Source organism: Abramis brama (genome assembly GCF_963993115.1).
Source record: "Abramis brama genome assembly, chromosome: 19".
NCBI lineage: Eukaryota > Metazoa > Chordata > Actinopteri > Cypriniformes > Leuciscidae > Abramis > Abramis brama.
Window position 1 is genome coordinate 32,533,740 of NC_139981.1, and position 17,374 is coordinate 32,551,113.

A 17,374-nucleotide genomic window follows, 5' to 3' on the forward strand; every position below is an offset into this window, starting at 1 on the left:
TGTCATCTAACTCTCATTAGAGTAGACTGTTAGGTTAAGGTTAGGGTTAATAGAAGAAGTTGACGTAGTTACTTCTGGTCAGTAGAATGTCTGTTGTTAAGCATCAAAATAAAGTGTTAGCAGATATTAAGCAGTACTTCTAGTTAGTAGAATATATCTAAAGTGGACAATCGAAATAAAGTGTTCCCAAATATATTGATCATTTTTAATTCATTTTAGCCAATACATTACCTGTTAACAAATGAGTTCCTAAAGTGTTACCAGAATATCAACTGTTTATTTAAATCTGTGCGTGTCCAAATGAAAGTGATTATGAGTGCTGTGACTCAAGGCACAGGCAGCTGTGAAAAATTACAGATCCAGGTCATTTTTAGAGCAAAGAGGAGACTATTTTTTAAACTTTTTTCCCCCAGATTAAAGGCTTAACCCGACTATGGAAGTTAATCGGAAAATGCTGTGCGTGTAAACATGCTTGATGAAATTGTTCAGAGTTTGGATTTTATGTTTTTTGAACCATAAAACCAGTGGACACTCACACCGCACCGCAAATCTGTGCCTCATACGTTTCGATTCTTGCTCAAATTGCCACGCTGTTTCTGCTTTTCGAGTTCATTGTAGTAATGAACTTCATATGCTCGTTGTTTTGTGTTTTCAAAGGGGTGATTGTCAGTCATGTTCATGTTACGCTGAAATAAAACCACAACCTACAGTGGACTACACACGAAACGCTGCTAAAAATGCAGTTCTGTTGTTCCGTACACATTAACATGATTAGGGATGTGTTTTATCTTGTTAGGTAAATATTTAGGACACTACACCCCAAGAGAACACAATCTCCACACGTGCAAAGCTTTGTTTAAATGAATGGAAAACACATGATTCTTAACCCACGTGACATTAGTAGAAATATGTGAAACACCTAAAGGCAGGGAAGAGTTTGTTTTGTGATTTTACACAGTAAAAAAACGACTTTTTTCTTGTTTTGTTTGTGGCCAATTAATGAAAACAAAAAAAACTGGTGACACAAATAAATCAAATGTCAATCACTCTCGTAAAGTATCAACGTTGTCATATTTATTTGTGAAATTCTTCTCCCATTGCTTTACCCTATCCTAAGCTAGAACATTTTTCTTTTCTCTGGCCTCATAGTTTATTTTGAAAGTGTCCGCTTGCAGTCGGCCCACAACGCTGCTGAAACTCGATCTAATCAAAATGTTTTCCAGTTTACTTTCTTCATCTTTCCACATACCCTTTTTCTAATTTGGCTTCAGTGGGTGGGCTAGACCCTTATTACAGCTCAATCAGACGTCCCTGAGCAAGTCAACCATCTGGGTCACATTTTTTACACGCTAGTTACCAGGATAAGGTCACGGCTCAGAATACGGAGGATGTGTTCTGAGTCCAGGGTTATTTGTATGTGTGTGCGCACGCTTGTTTTGGTGAGAAAGAGGCGAGAGAAGACTACATTTGACCCCAGAAGTCTCATTCAATCTGTGTAAAAAGAAACACCTGTATTCGCCGGCCTTTCATCCGCTGATTCCCAGTGATTGCTACAGATTTCCTATAAGATCATTACAAATCACACTGTACGACATGGATCTAATAAACTTGGGTATCGACATATGTACGCACGATGATGACACCCATTGAATCGTAGGCTACGAAGCAAGTTAGTATAGAAGAATAAAATGTTATCGGCATGTGCTAGTGTTAAACAAATGCAAGATGAATCTGAAAAAATAGAGGAGGATGTGAAAAAGGAATATATATGAACGAGGTCATGGATTGGGAATGGAGGCCAACTTGGCATGCCAATCTTGCAAATGGAGCTTGAGGTAAGTAGTTTTAGGTTTTAGTCCCATGTCACACCAGTAATGCTTTTTTTTTTCTTCTAAGGCACATTTTTAAAAGCTACTTAAATTGAACTAAGGCCTAATCCTGACTTAATCTAAGCCCTGTCTGTGAAACCAGGCCTGTGTGTCTATGTTTAGCGTTGCGCGTTAAGAGTAAAGCCGTGGCAGCGCAGACAAGAGTCCTTTCAAAAAGGGCAGGCAGACAAAAATATTACCTCACATCCCATGTGGAAGGGTTCACGTTTTCCGCATTGTTTACTTTCCCTCTCATGCGCGTATGTTTTCACTGCACATTGGAGTTGAGAAGGGACTTTCCATGGAATTCTCTGTGCCGCTCTTTAAAACTTTGATTCTTTATTTCATGCAAACATCATTAAATTAGATGGTTCACACTCAGCTGCGCTCTACATTTCATTCCAAGAGGGCCGTATATTATTCTGAAGTTAAAGCCGTCCGGCTGATTAATATTTGGTCTAAATACTTTAGCATGATCAGGAAAAGACCTTTTCTGTATAGAGTTACTTTTTCACACTTCAGCCGTTGGCAGCTGTTTTTTTTCTTTCATTTTTTCACATCGCTCCTGTAAATGGAGTGCTGAAATATATCTGAAACCTTTTTGAACTTATTGGATTTGTACTTTGTGTGGAGCGAGCCAGCAGGATCTCTCAATGGTGCAATTAAAAGTTCCAAGCGATACATCTAGAAGCACATTAAAACATCTGTCCACATGTATCAATGTCAAAATGTGTTAACACCCAGTGTTCTAGCGAAGTAATCCAAAAATCCAAAAGCAAACTATGCAGAATGTTATGGTCAATCTGTGATGTGGTGGACACAGAAAGTTACATTTTTATTAGTTTTTCAGAACCAGCTGGACTTCCACACATGCTTGACAGGATCGAAAAAGAGCTTTTTTGGAGAGGTAAACCATATGGATGAACAGGTGAACACATTGTAGTGTAATACAGAGGTCCATTATCACAAATTATGTTGGGGAATTCAAAATGTATTTGACAGCAGTAACCAAAAATGCATATATGCATTCAGATATTATATGAAATGTTTAGTATTTGACTGCGCTGTGCCAATCAGCATTGACTACATTTACATGCACAGGGGAGAGTGGGGTAAGATGAGCCATTTTTTACTTATGTGGTCCTTAGATAAGAGAAAATTAGGCAGAAGTTCAATGAAAGTATCTAAAGAAATTTCAGGATGTTTCCTATCATTTTAAATGATCAGAATACATCTATGACAAAGGGTTCTAAAAATATGGCTTCTTATAAATAAAGAGTTCCTGTGGCTCAATTTACCCCAGATTAGGGGTGTGTTGATCCGAGTCAGTGGGTAAGTTGCACCATCTGGGTGTTAACTGACCGTCTAACTGAATCTGAATCAAACAATTTTACTGATAATTTACCTAAAACTACTTTAAAAATAAAATTTTCTTTTGAAATAGTCATATGTATTTTCCTAAAGCTAACTTACACAACATAAAACCAACTAAATGAATTGAATTTCTGAAACAATAGTTGTGAAACCTTCCTAAAAACAGATTAAACAGAGAGTTTGTTGAGTAAAATAAAATAAAATGAATGAATAAATGTCACTGAAACTAATAAGCATGGCAGGTTTGGTAGTTTTTCATGTTAGGCCATTAGAGACTATAGGCGGAAAGATATATAAGCATTTTCTGGTTCTTATCAGAGAAGGATTTGGTATGCTTGTACACTGTTCCTAAACTCAAACTAAAAAACATTATTCTGAAATTTTCCCTGTGGGAAAAAAATATGAGATGGCTGGAAAAATATTTATTTTAAAACTTTTTCGTTCGCTCGCCAAACAATTGCGCTCCCCTGAGAAACTTTGTTCGCTCGCAAACGTAAAGTTTCTCGGGGGATTGAAAAACATTTGCGAGAATGCAAAAGAATTGTCTAATTATTTTTCCTCCCGTATAATATAATTTTTCCACCACATGTCCCTTTAGGGGCTCCGTATTGTTGCATCTCAGTGGCCAGTGACAGACCTACTGTATGTGAGTTCATCATTCCTGCTGTGCATTAGGGTATGCCAATAATGGTGGTAACCTCCCCCCCTTTTAATAATCATAATAATGAACATTGCATGTAAACAAGAGTGAAGAGTTTTGCTCGTGTCATGTAAACATCTTACTGAGATTAAGAGATTAAAAAACAAAACAAACAAAAAAACGCAATATTGGTGGACATGTAAACGCAGTCAATGTCATGCTTCAAAATAACTATGTCAATGAGTAAATGTCCGATTTCATATTTAATCTAGGGAGTCTTGCTCTAGCCAAACAACTGATTTACAGACCAACCTTAAAGAAAAACTTTTTTTATAGGCTTCATTAGATTTGCTTCATAAGAGAAAAATCACATCATTCTAAACATACCTGCCAGAAATACTCTTCATTGCTTTAGGTGTAAACCTGCATTTAACACTTTTGTTACAATGAACTCACCACAAGCTCTTACCGAATACAGCCTGCAGTGTCCACACACTCCCCACAAGTGGACACACTGAGCTTTTGAAGTTACAATCAAAGCTTGAATCTATTCTAGCAGCTTCTATGGGACAATTGAAATCGTATGGACGCAAATTGATCAAATCTGACTTGAGTTTTGAGCAGTTCACTATGTTTTCAGGATTTATCTGATGGCTTAAAACCTCTTTGATGCTTCATCTAAACCTGTTCCCCGTAACGCATATTTCTCACATCTGTTTCCATGCTAAGGATGAAAAAGGGAAGAACTAAACTCTTTCACTGACATAATGGTACAGATTACACCAGCACTCCAAATAAAACATCCAAAGAAGGCTTCGTCGCATCTGCCATTTATCTTTCAATTCATCCACGGCTCCATTTCTTCCCTCATTAAAGTCTTCCGACCGATTTGAAAGCCAGGTTTAGTCATGGGGAAAGTTTGTTACGGTGTTGTTTACTAGATTTCACTGGAACTAATGCTCTGGGAGACAATGAAAGAGTTTTGTCCCTGTTAACAGCATTTTATTTTTAGTTGGAGATCCAGCACCCAAACCCTGGAAGTGTCTCACAGAATTTTTTTTTTTTTTTAAAGTTGTAAATAAAACAAAGATTATTGGGGGAGAGCGGGGCACAACCTAACACTTTTTGACTTTCTCAGTGTGTGTAAACCTACTTAGGGTTCTGAGTATTTATTTTTTCCAGCATTAATTTCACACATGTCTAGTACAATTATGTGGTTTTGCTTCATTAGTACAGTGTATACTTTTTTCTTGATTTACCCCGAAAGAATGGAAGTGAACTGTGACAACATGCCCCATAGGTGGGGTAAATTGTAACGACCATATAACAGGTTAAAATGTTTTCTGAGCTAATCAAAAAATTATCCAAGACAAACTAAAATATTTTCTCAATGAAATACAATTATTAACTTTTTCATATTAAACAATGGCAATTTTTAATAATTAAAAATGAAAAAAAAAAAATCAGTTTGACAATGAACACACTGGAAACCACAGCTGTACAATAATTTTTTGAACATTGACTCTCAGTCTTTATTCACCATTTTCTCATGGTTTCTCAATAGAATTGAGATATAATAGTTCTAATAGGGGCTCATTGTAACGCAGTGTGACAACATGCCCCACCTGCGCAACTGGGGTTTAAACCCGGCGAGTGTCTTCTGCTGGTTAGATCAGCATTAGAGAAAGATCTCAACTGTTAAATAACAGATTGGAGATTAAAATAATATCAGACTTGTCTAATTTTAAATAAACACAAAAAACAGAGATGAAAAATTAACACAAGTAAGAAATGTACTTTTGCTATGGTTAAATAAATGTTTGGTTAAATATGGCTACATTTTGGCACAATTTTTTCCCTATATACAGTAGTGTATGGCAACTAGTAAATACACTAAGATCCGTCATGCTGGCATGTGTGGAAGCATTTAAAACAAGTGTGTTACAACTAACCCTGTGTTAGGTTGTGCCCTGCTCACTCCTGTACTATTTCAGGTTTTCTACTTCTAAATGCCACTTTGACTTAAAGTGTTACTTGCCATTTATTGGTAATTGTTTGTGAAATTTACAAGCAATCTTTGAGTGAAAAATTGAGTGAAAATGACTGAGAGTGTGACTCACTGTGATGTCATCAGTTACACTCACCGGCCGGGAACACAAACTATTGCTTCAGTTCACAAAATGTTATGGGTGGACCCTCAATGACTATGTTCCTCCTCATTACAGGGCCAGCCTTCGTCAACAGCCCTGTTACCCAGTTCAATGGTTCGTTAGTGGTTTTAATTGACAGATTTTAAAGGGGTCATAACATGAGAAATCATCCTGCAAGTTTCATAGTTTAAAACGTCCTCCATTATAAACAAAGCATTTAATCAAGCTCTAAAAACAACTCGTTTGGATACAGGGGGATCTGTGACGTCACATGGGCAAATACATTTGCATATGCCCACCTCCAGAGCAGGACAATGACCAATAGTTATACATTATCGCACCACAGGCCCCACCCACTGGCGTTCAGTCGATTAATGGCTGACATTTGCCTATACACTGGGAAATTATATGTTTTTCTGAGCATTTTCTTAGACAGTAAAAGAAATGGACACAGCGACCCCATTGGATTCAACAGAGAAAAGTGAAGTCAATTAGAAGCACTCACTTCCTAATGGCTGAGCGTACTGCGCAGACTCAAACTGAGCTTGACGACGTAGATGTGACGTGAGCAACCCGTCTGTCTTCTAGTAGCTGTGCCGAGAGAAATCTGAATCATTCCCTTCCGAATCTTGCAGAGACGGAGAGTGTGAGTAGGAGCTGTCCATGAGCAGCAGCAGGAGCAACTTTTGCTAAGTATTCTGATTAATTATTTTGTCATTTTACCTCCACGTCCCCCCGATTGCCCGCGAGCTTCTCCTCCTGTCTATACGGTAATCTCTCTACTGTGCGACAGAGAGTCGCGTGGTTATGACGCAATCGTTAGCCTATTTTTACCAAAACAGCTTCTACGGGGCCATAATGTAAAATACAAGGTAATGGAGCCTTTTATACATTTTTGTGTTTCTTTAGAAATAAATAATGGACAAATGGAGTCTTTAAACACCTCAGATGTAAAGTTATTCGCTGTCAAAGTGACGCCAAAATGAATGGGAGTCAATGGAATGCTAACAGCAGGTGATGGTCTGCTAATCAATGGCGGCGCCCGGGGAAGCTTCAGTTTTTTCTGAAAGATTACCCCCTTGAGCATTTTGCATGTAAACGAGGCCCAGTGTAATGGAGAGTCACTAAGAAACTTTTGTTGAAAGATGAAGCAGCCAAAAAAGTAAATGATTTCATAATGCTTTAACTATAAATTACAATTTTATATGGATAATATTTTCAAATCACTTTCTCACTGCAACAGAGAGTGGGAGTTGATACTGTTTTCTATGCAATGACGTTAGCTATTCACAACAGTGGGCGTTTACTGACAAGCCTTAAAGGAGCCGCGCCTTAAAAACGGATCATTCCAGACAGACGATCAGAATGAGAGTTGAAAATAATAGTTTTTCCACATATATATATATTTGTTTAAACTTTATTAACATTATAAGTGAACCTCAAGAAACATTTTAAATAAAAAAAATAAAAAATCCATATCATCACCACTTTAATATGGATCCAACATAGTACAACTTTTATATAGTGTACAAAAGCAATAAAATGTCCATAAATTCAAACCTTACAATCCCGTAAAACTGCCACAAATGTGTGATAGAGTGCATGTAGAAGATTGTGGATCCGCTACTGTGGTTTCAGTCGCCCAGCCTGGTGATGTCTGACCTTTTATCCCTTTAAAATCTTTACATATTTACTTTGTATCTAAATTCGGTGTCTACAGCCAGCCCACAAATCTACCGGCCCGCGGGGAAAACACACGGTGCGCCCCATAGATAGTCCACCAGTGATTACTCTACAAGAGACAGCAAAGCATAAATATTTTACCTATTTAAGTTCACAGAGGCAAAGGTTAATTCGCGAGAGGCCCGAAGCTAACCCAGCAGGATTTGTTTGTGCAAAACGCAGGCCATCGCATAGGAGTCTGCTCCTAAATCATCTACAATTGCAAGGGGAATACGGTAAAAAGAGGCGAACATCTGGTACAGCAAAAATAACCCATGCTTTCAGGTAATGGCTAATGAAATTGTGCTTTATTTAACATTTCATCCTGCTGTCATGCTCACCGGCTAAATGTTGACAAGAGTCCGTTTGGGATGATAAAAGAAGTTGGGAAAAGCCCCCACACTCGCTCACCTGTGCTGTGTTACTTTACATTACCCAGGATGCCCTGAAGGTGCAGCTCACCTCTTTGAAGTAAACCTCGACAGCTGGTATTTGTCAAGATGAATGTCCACTTTTTGTCCTTTTAGTTAGAGAGCATTCAAGGAAAGGAAACGCTAAATGGTTCGGTAGGGACACAGATCTAATACGGCAAACTCCTGGGGGCAATTCTGAATCACACACACACACCCCGTCACAGAAGGGTCCCGGCAGCTCCGGCTCAGCTGGATCACATGCTTTCATAGATAAACAGGAAAGTCTGTGCAAATTAGTATGTAGACTATATATGTAAATGCAATTAAGAAGAATAATGGTTTGTCCTTGCATTCAATAAAAAAATTTGTGATGTCAGACAAACAGATTGTCCCGCCTAAACCTCATATCATTGGCCAAGCAAATATTGTTGTGACAACTCAAAGGGGCCGTTTACACGACACCATTCTCAACTAAAAACGTTCACATTTTTATGCGTTTGGCCATTGACTTACATGACAATGGCGTTTTCGGGGCCTGAAAATGCAAACTTTTGAAGATGGGTTTATAATAATAATCCGTTACATTTAGTTAAAACCAGGACTTCATGTGTATGTGTAGTATGCATTGAGTCTATGGGCGCATAGCGTTACTTTACAAAGTGACATCGCCATCTACTGGCCTGGCATGAATAATACACCGTTTTTAGTCGTTTTCGTGGATCCAAGGATTTTGGGGCAAATTGATAACTAACTGGTACAGCAAGTGTCTCTGGATCTATTTTATATTTGATCATTTTTTAAATCAGTGTATAATGGATTATGAGCATGTGCACTGAAAAAGCAAATGTATGACTTAAAAGTAATTATAAAAAATATATAAATGTAACTAACTAATGAGTATAGGTCTTAATGAGTCTTTATAATATATTTATAGAATAGTAATACTATAATAAGTATAAATGGGGCTATAATTTGTTTTAAGCATGGACTTCATAGAAAGTGTTACTGTTTATATTTATACTAAATGCAAATAGCTGAAACTTTTTTTTTTTTTTACCTACTTAGGTAGGTGTAATGATGAAGTCGCAATTTAAAACATATTAACTTTAAATGTAATATTGAATGACATTACATTCAAGGACTTGTGCTTTAGTTAGTCAATAAATCAAAATAAGTGTACTTTTTTAAATCAAGACAAAAGATTATTAAAACAATGATTTAAAATAATTTTAAAGCAACATTTTTAATTTGACTGCAACAAAATGCACTTTGTTTGCTTAGAAACAGCCATGAAAGTGTTTTCTCTAACACTTACACTTCAATAGACACTTATGTGGCCTTTTGTTTCTGCAAGTTATCTGCAGTTTTTTAAAAATAAGATATTAAGTGCACATTTAATGCAACTAAAAGCACACGTCGAGCTTGCTTAGTTACAAAAGGTTTCACAAAATCTTGTCCAGCATACATTTTTTTTGCAAACATAGTGAGTCTTCAAAGTGGTTTACAGGTCGCAGTGACTTGAAAATCTAAATTATATTTAAAAAAAAAACTTAATGAAAATGTATTCATTGTCCAAGAAGTGATGAACCACAAACATGTTATGATATTCTTTATGATTTATCAGCCTCTGCCATGCGAGAAATGCTGATACCTAATAAATGCGTCCGGTTGCATTCCCCCCCGTGAGAGAGAGGCCAGACCCTCTCACGACACACACACACACACACCCTCTCACGACACACACCAGCGTCTTACTGAGGACGAGTTCAGCACAAGAGCTTCCTTAAACCTCTCTATTGTGAGCACCTGGGCCAGGAAGAATGGCTCTTTCACAAGTAAATTGCGGCCGGGATTTACAGAGAGATTTTATAACAGAGCACAGTTGACATTGGCAAGAGAGCCACGGCCGGCCATTGAGAAGCATGAGCTCCTCAGTCACAGGAGATCAATGAAGAGAGCGTATTTCCCTCGAGCTGGAGATTTCCGCTGGGAAGGGGAGCCGAAGGCAGGAACATAAGCAGCTTGTGGTTAGCCTTATTGTAGAGCCGAGAATCCCAGCGGGGCTCGTACTTCACATGGAGCTGTCAGTCTAAAGCCAACAAAATGCTGTGTAACGTCTTCTTCCCTCCCCCTCCTGACATCACTGTGCGCAGGAGGCAGGGATGCGGTTGCCATGGTAACAGCTGAGTCATCCTGTGCCCGTTGAAGCGATGCTGAAAGGCATATGCGCTCTGATCTCTACAGGTGTCATCCGGGAACAGCGCTGGGCTAGCGAGTCGTGCTAGCCGGATGGGTAACGTTTCCACTGCGGTCAAGCACTGTCTGAGCTATGAGACTTTCCTGCGGGATCATCCCTGGTTGCCACGGCTCCTGTGGGAAGAGAAGGTGGGGTCTGTTTTTGCATGTGCAAGATTTATACATGGAAATATAGCAATGGAGTTGCGTAAAGGAGCAGCTGAAAATGATCTGACCCTCGTAAAACACAGTGTTAGGCAGAAAACTACACATTATATGCATAATTTGTGCATATATCAGTTTTATTCACTTTCCATCTCCACTGGAGCTCTCAAATGTTCTTTGTACTTGTGTTTAATTACAAAATGGTGCTTTTCCACAAGTAGGTGCAATGTTATTTATGCCAAATGCCATTGTTTCCCACTTCAAAAGTTATGCATTTTCACTGTTTAATGACAAGGTGGCAGGTCTATACCCAGAAGTCATTTACAGGGTTCATCTGGGATTGAAACACTGAAAAAAAATTTATTTTTAATAAAAAAAAAGAAAAGATTTTTGATTGTTTTTTTTCTCAAGGTGCATTTATAGATTTGTTCAAACCTTACATTTTGATTCAATATTAATTAAAAAAATATTTATTTTCCTGAAGACCAACATTTTTATTCATACTGAGTAAAATTATTATTTATAAAGGCTATACAGTGGAAAAAAAAGTGTGTTGGATTTACACTATTTAAATAATCACAGTTTGTTAATATAACTTCATACATCATCAAATGAAGTTAGTGTTAGGTGATCAAATGAAGTTGTCTCAAAGTGATTTGATAAGGTCCCCAAGCAGGATTTCATTAATCCAATTAGCTAGCTGGCTGTTTACAAGCAATTGCACATACTGTGTTAGAATACTAAATGCAAAGTCCACAATTTTAAGTATAGTAAGCACTAAGCAGCAATAACATATTCTTTATGTCCTCAGCCTAAGAAAATGCTGCAATCACAACATGATTGAACATTAAACATTATCAAGTCTCCCCCTTTTCTTATCTTACACACACACACACGCGCGCGCGCTGGGAACGTCCTGGTTACATATGTAACCCCCGTTCCCTGAGTAGGGAACGGAGACGTTATGTCGTGACGACGAATGGGGTTTCGCTTAGAAAGCCTCTCACCTTCGAGTATACAAAACAAGCCAATGGGTCTGCGGAATTTGCATAGCGTAACTCCGGGTGGAGTGTGCCTTCACACCAAGGGGGCATGGTCGACCTTGCTGCTGGTATGCCAAAGCAATGATGTCCACTATCCAGTGAGACAACCTTTGCATGGAGAGAGCCTTTCCCTTCAGCTTCCCACCATAACAGACAAAGAGCTGGTCTGAGGTCCTGAAACACTGCGTTCTGTCTATGTAAGCACGGAGGGCGCGTACTGGACAGAGCAATGGGTCTGGGTCTGCCTCCTCCAAGGGCAGCGCTTGCAGATTCACCCCCTGATCTCGAAAGGGAGTGGTGGGAACCTTGGGCACGGAGTGGTCACTTAGGAGTGGTCCTGCTACCAGCTCCTGAGAAGAACTGAGCTCTAATTAAGTCTCAGGATCACGTGAGAATAGGCCGGCCCGAATTCCAGGCACGCTTCGTCAAATGAAATGCCTGCAGGTCCCCTACCCTCTTGATGGAGGCCAATGCAACCAGGAGCGCTGTCTTCAATGACAGGAACTTAAGCTTGACTGATTGCAAAGGCTCAAAGGGAGCACTCTGCAGGGCAGATAGAACCACTGTGAGGTCCCAAGAGGGTACGAGAGGAAGGCAAGGAAGATTTAGTCTCCTCGCTCGCCTCAGGAACCTGATGACCAGGTCATGCTTCCCCACGGACTTACCATCAACTGCGTCGTGATGTGCGGCGATAGCGGCAAAATACACTTTGATGGTGGAGGGAGACAGCCTTCGCTCCAACCCATCTTGCAGGAAGGAAAGCACGATACTGATGTACTGAGGCAAACAGATCTACCTGTGCGTCGCCGAACTGTTCCCAAATCAGCTAAACCGTCTGGGGATGGAGTCTCCAATCTCCAGGAAGAGGCTGAAACCGTGAGAGCTCGTCAGCTGCACGATTCAGGTCTCCTGGGATATAAATGGCTCGAAGCGACCTCAGATGCTTCTGACTCCATAGGAGGAGGTGACGGGAGAGTTGTGACATATGGCTGGAGCGTAGACCACCTTGTCGGTTGATGTACGCTACTGTCGCGTTATTGTCTGAGCGGACTAGTACGTGTTGATTATTGTGCAACGCACGGAAGCGGTGCAGAGCCAAACGCACCGCCAGCAACTCGAGGCAATTGACTAATATGAAGCAACCCGAGCGGCGTAGCTGCGGCTGCGGATGCCATATGCCCCAGGAGCCTCTGAAATAACTTCAGTGGAACTGTCTCAGGCAAGTCAGCAGTGACTGCGCGTGCTCGCTTGTAAGCTGCGCGCACATGGCGACCGAGCCGATTTCCATACCGAGAAAAGAGATCCTCTGCACGGGGGAGAGTTTGCTATTTTCCCAGTTGACCCGAAGGCCCAGGTGGGCTAGGTGCCAGAGCAGTAGGGCCCTGTGTTCGCAAACCTGGTCTCGAGAGTGAGCTAGGATCAGCCAGTTGTCAAGATAATTCAGGATGCGAACCCCGTGTTACCGTAGCGGCACAAGGGCTGCCTCACTGACTTTGTGAAGATGCGAGGAGACAGGGCTAGCCCGAACGGGAGAACCGCGTACTGATATGCACGCCCCTCGAAAGCAAACTGTAGAAACGGTCTGTATCGAGGAAGAATGGAGACATGAAAGTAGGTGTCCTTCAGGTCGATCGCTGTAACCAATCCACCGTACGAACACATTCGGAAATGCGTTTCGCTGTCAACATCTTGAACGGAAGCCTATGAAGGGATCGGTTCAAGACGCACATGTCCAGGATTGGCCATAACCCACCGGTTTTCTTGGGTACAATGAAGTAGGGGCTGAAGAAGCCGGACTTCATTTCGGCTGGAGGGACAATCTCGATCGCGCCCTTCGCCAGTAGGGTGGCGACTTCCGCATGCATGACAGGGGCATAGCCACCAACCATGGTATAGCGCACTCCCCGGAAGTGGGGAGGAGACCATGCAAACTGAAGTTTCTCATCGCCCAGCGAGACAGAATGGGAAGCTCTAACCAAGTTCCCAAGAACTGATCCTGCGAGGTCATGCGAACCACAGACGTACCCTCGATGGGGCAGCGAGGCGGAATGACTGACCCAGACATGGGAGGCATAGCATCCCGGTGTGGGGGCACGGTCATAAGCCGCGTCCTGACAGAGTAGGCCAGGGAAGGACAAGCATTCCACGGGGGCCTGCTCTGACAGGGGTCTGGCGACAGAAGTAGACGAGAGTGGCGAGGCAGAGCGTCGCACACTGCCATCCATGGCCTCTTGGGGCTCAGAGGAAGGGGCATCCATTCTTAGAAAACAGAAGATTCTCCCCCGGTGGGGGAGAGGGCCGGGGGAAGGAGTGTTCCTGCTACCAGCTCCTGAGAGGAACTGAGCTCTAATTCCAAGCTGCCCGTCTCAGGAGTGCTGCTTAGCCTGGAGTTTGGCCGGCTAAGGGGCGGAGACGGGTGGTGCCCTCCTGCGACCTCCTCCTGCTCGGGGAGAAGGCCTCGGCAGGAAGCAGACTAAGGAAACCAGAGGAATCAAGCCTGCCTTGTGATGCTGTGAGTGACATGACATCATCCGCCGGAGCCCCGAATGAAAACACTGGGTCCCCGAGAGGAACCAGGCACACACAGAAGCTCCACGGTTTGCGATGTGGAGGGGGGCGTTGCCCGAGGAAGACTCGTCGGTTATTATGCCACACCGTAACCCTCAGATCACCCTGGCCACCAGCCAAAGTATCCAGGGGGGGACTCTACCCACACGGAGATCACTGAGTCTCGATCTAAACATCGTGATGGTCATGTTCCCGCAATGAAAACATGACTCATCCATGAGCACTACCGAGCGTGATTTAGCCCAACATGCCAAACTGCGCTCGTGACCATTAGGCAGATGGATCACGCGCCCACATCCAGAAAACACACGGGCGAACCGTCTTGAAAAAGACGTGCCGCGTGCAGCTCTTTTAGAGAGAGGAAAAAGCTCAGCAGAGTGCTGAAGCGCCCAGGGAGAAGCACACACACTGTCGGCAGATCACTGCACAGATCAGCAGCAGGCAATGTGATCTCGCTGGAACGCGCCGTTGCACCAACACACTGGAGAGCCGCTCGTCTCGTAGAGTGAAGATAATTCAGAATGGCTTGTGGGAGTGAAGAAAACTCTTGGCTCCGAAGCGAAAACATAACTGCATGTTGCCAGCATACTTCCTGATATACCCACGAGGTGGGGCGGAGTTACGCTATGCAAATTCCGCAGACCCATGGCATTTTCTTGCCATTGCCTCATTTTGTATACTCGAAGGTAAGAGGCTTTCTAAGTGAAACCCCATTCGTCTTCATGACGTAACTCGGAGTGACCATGAAAGGGAACTACAGTTTCAGTGAGTACTTGATTGATTCAGATTTGAAAGAATTACATTAATCAGATGTAAATTATACTTTTTCAACTTAATTTCACCATAAACAAAATATAAATTAGCTATAATATGGAAGCAGAATTTTCAAATAGAAAAAACTAAAATATATATTTTTTTATCAATGATTTATTTAGTGCATAGATAAAGACAGGAATATTGTCTTCGAAAGACCTTAATATTTCTTGTGATGTCTTTTTATTATGCATCATATTTTCTTTTATGTACTAACAAAAAACAATAATTAAATAAACAAACGAAAATATGTTGTATAGTCTAGCCAGTATATGTTCTGCACACAGTGTCAAGCAAAAATACAATTTAAACAGAATGTTTTCTTTTTTTTCTATAGGGAGTGTTACTATTATTCTCTTTTTTTTTTTTTTTTTTTACAAACTGAACAAAACAGGTTTAAACCAGAAACCATGATTTTCGATTAGACCAATATAAAAATTACGGTCATTTCACTTTTTTCAAATTTTTTCAAATTTTTTATTGAAAGTTCTTTTTGAAAACGCAGACCAGAAATGTTTTAAAAATACAAAAGACAGCTACAGTTTCTTGGTTTAATTTATTAAGTTGATAAGAAGAAAAAGCTTGATCCATTTCTAGTGGAGCCTGTATTTCTGACTTGAGCGGCGAGTTAAAAGAGATCGAGTTTGATTCATGAGTGAATTTAATAGGCTGTCCTAACTGCAGGCCTGGGGTGATAACGGGACAAACCTCATCGGTTCTCCTCTGCCAGAAACTTCTTACAAAGAACTTTTTATCGTTCCTTTCACACATCCATTTCCTCCCTCCATGACAGCACAATTAAATCAAACTCGGCTCTAAAGAAACTGTGCGGTTCCTCAAAGTGAGTGTTTCAGTATCAAGAGGCTAAGATTTTATAGCCATTCAAATCTTCTATAAACACAGCATTGGCCCGTGGTAATGCTACTCAACGAATTCAAAGGTTAAGCTTTGGTTTTACCATTGAAAGAGAGGAAGTGCTTGTGTCCAATGCACATTATGTCATAAATGACCTGGCAAGGATTTTTTAAGACCAGATTTAAAACATGAAGTTGAACGCACCATTTGACAAAGGAAGTGTCTTAATCCACATCTCAGATTTTCCGTACAGCTCTGTGAAATTGTTATATGGTCCTTCCTTCCTCATTGTTTTTCAATTTACAGTGTTCAGAACTGCCTAAGCTTCCACTTCATGTCAAAATTGTGGAGGTTGGACCAAGAGATGGGCTTCAAAATGAGAAGGTAGAGATTTCACAATTCTAAAATGCTTGTAGCATGTGTTTTATTAGCATTCTCCTTTCAAATAAAATAAAAATGGAAACATAAACCCAAAGGCATAAATGTATTGAGCAGTTGTGTCAAACAGAGAATCACACCTGGTTCACATGATAAAGACATTGGTGAGCACAAAACATAGAGGAAACATGATGTACTTCCACCAGATAGCTCATTTATTACATATTTTATTCTGACACATCTTTAGAATGATTTAGCCAAGACAGGCTTATTGGAAAAATGTGCCTCTACCTTCATTTTTGCATTCAATACACTATGCATTTCACATTATAACCTTAAAACACTTTTACCATAATGCAATGATTGGAAAACGAATAGCTTTTGACATTTGTATCACATAACCAGCTCTAAATGTTTGGTTTTCATGACAATGCCATTAGAAGATGCCATTTTGATTTTCTGTGCATTGGAAAGATTCTATGGATGTTCTTTATGGAACTATCACTGTCAGAGAAAGTTTCTTGTAAAAGTAATGCTTTACAATATTGTGTTGCTCCATAAAAATGTAACTAATTACGTTACTTAGTTACTTTTTATGGTAATATGTTATATTACTTTTGCTTACTTTTTCTCACCTGGGCTGGGCTTGCTTGTTTGTTTTTTAATAACAACAAAAAAGTTATATTTTTGGCAAATGTAAAGGCCCTTTCACACCAGAAGTGAAATAAATAAGCCTCAGGCTGAAGGAAATGCAAATTCACAGCTGTACGGTAGAGGGTGCAGTTTAAAAAAGAAAAAGAAAAAATGACTTAAGTAATCCAATTTTTTTTTTTTTTTAAATGAAACACAGATTTGATGTTCATCTAAAGTCATTTTTGCTTATTAGTATGATTGAAGTGGATCATCGAAGGCCAGCAGAAAATACATAGTTAATAAAGTGAGAATAAGAACATAAAGGATATTAGTGTAATTTAATATATTTAATTAGGTTTGTATAATATTCTGAGATTGCATTTCACTGTTTTTATTCATTTTGAGTAATACTGATTGTTTTTTTTAGTTTTTTTGTTGTTGTTTTTTTGCAAGTGAGATGAGTAAATGCCAGCTCTCAATTAGTCTAGAACTACAATAACAATCATGTTCACACACA

At 40.3% G+C, this 17,374-nt stretch overlaps 1 protein-coding gene across 2 annotated transcripts in view; it reads left to right on the forward strand.

The window, feature by feature from the left end:
- The first annotated feature begins 10,333 nt into the window (after nt 1-10,333).
- The window catches only part of hmgcll1 (3-hydroxymethyl-3-methylglutaryl-CoA lyase like 1), a 47,882-nt gene continuing 40,841 nt past the window's right edge, over nt 10,334-17,374 (forward strand). For both annotated transcript variants that reach the window (XM_084093599.1, XM_084093600.1), the window contains exons 1-2: nt 10,334-10,552; nt 16,153-16,230. In XM_084093599.1, the coding sequence (XP_083949725.1) occupies nt 10,457-10,552; nt 16,153-16,230 (174 nt within the window). In that variant the 5' untranslated portion in view covers nt 10,334-10,456. The remainder of the gene's footprint in view (nt 10,553-16,152; nt 16,231-17,374) is intronic.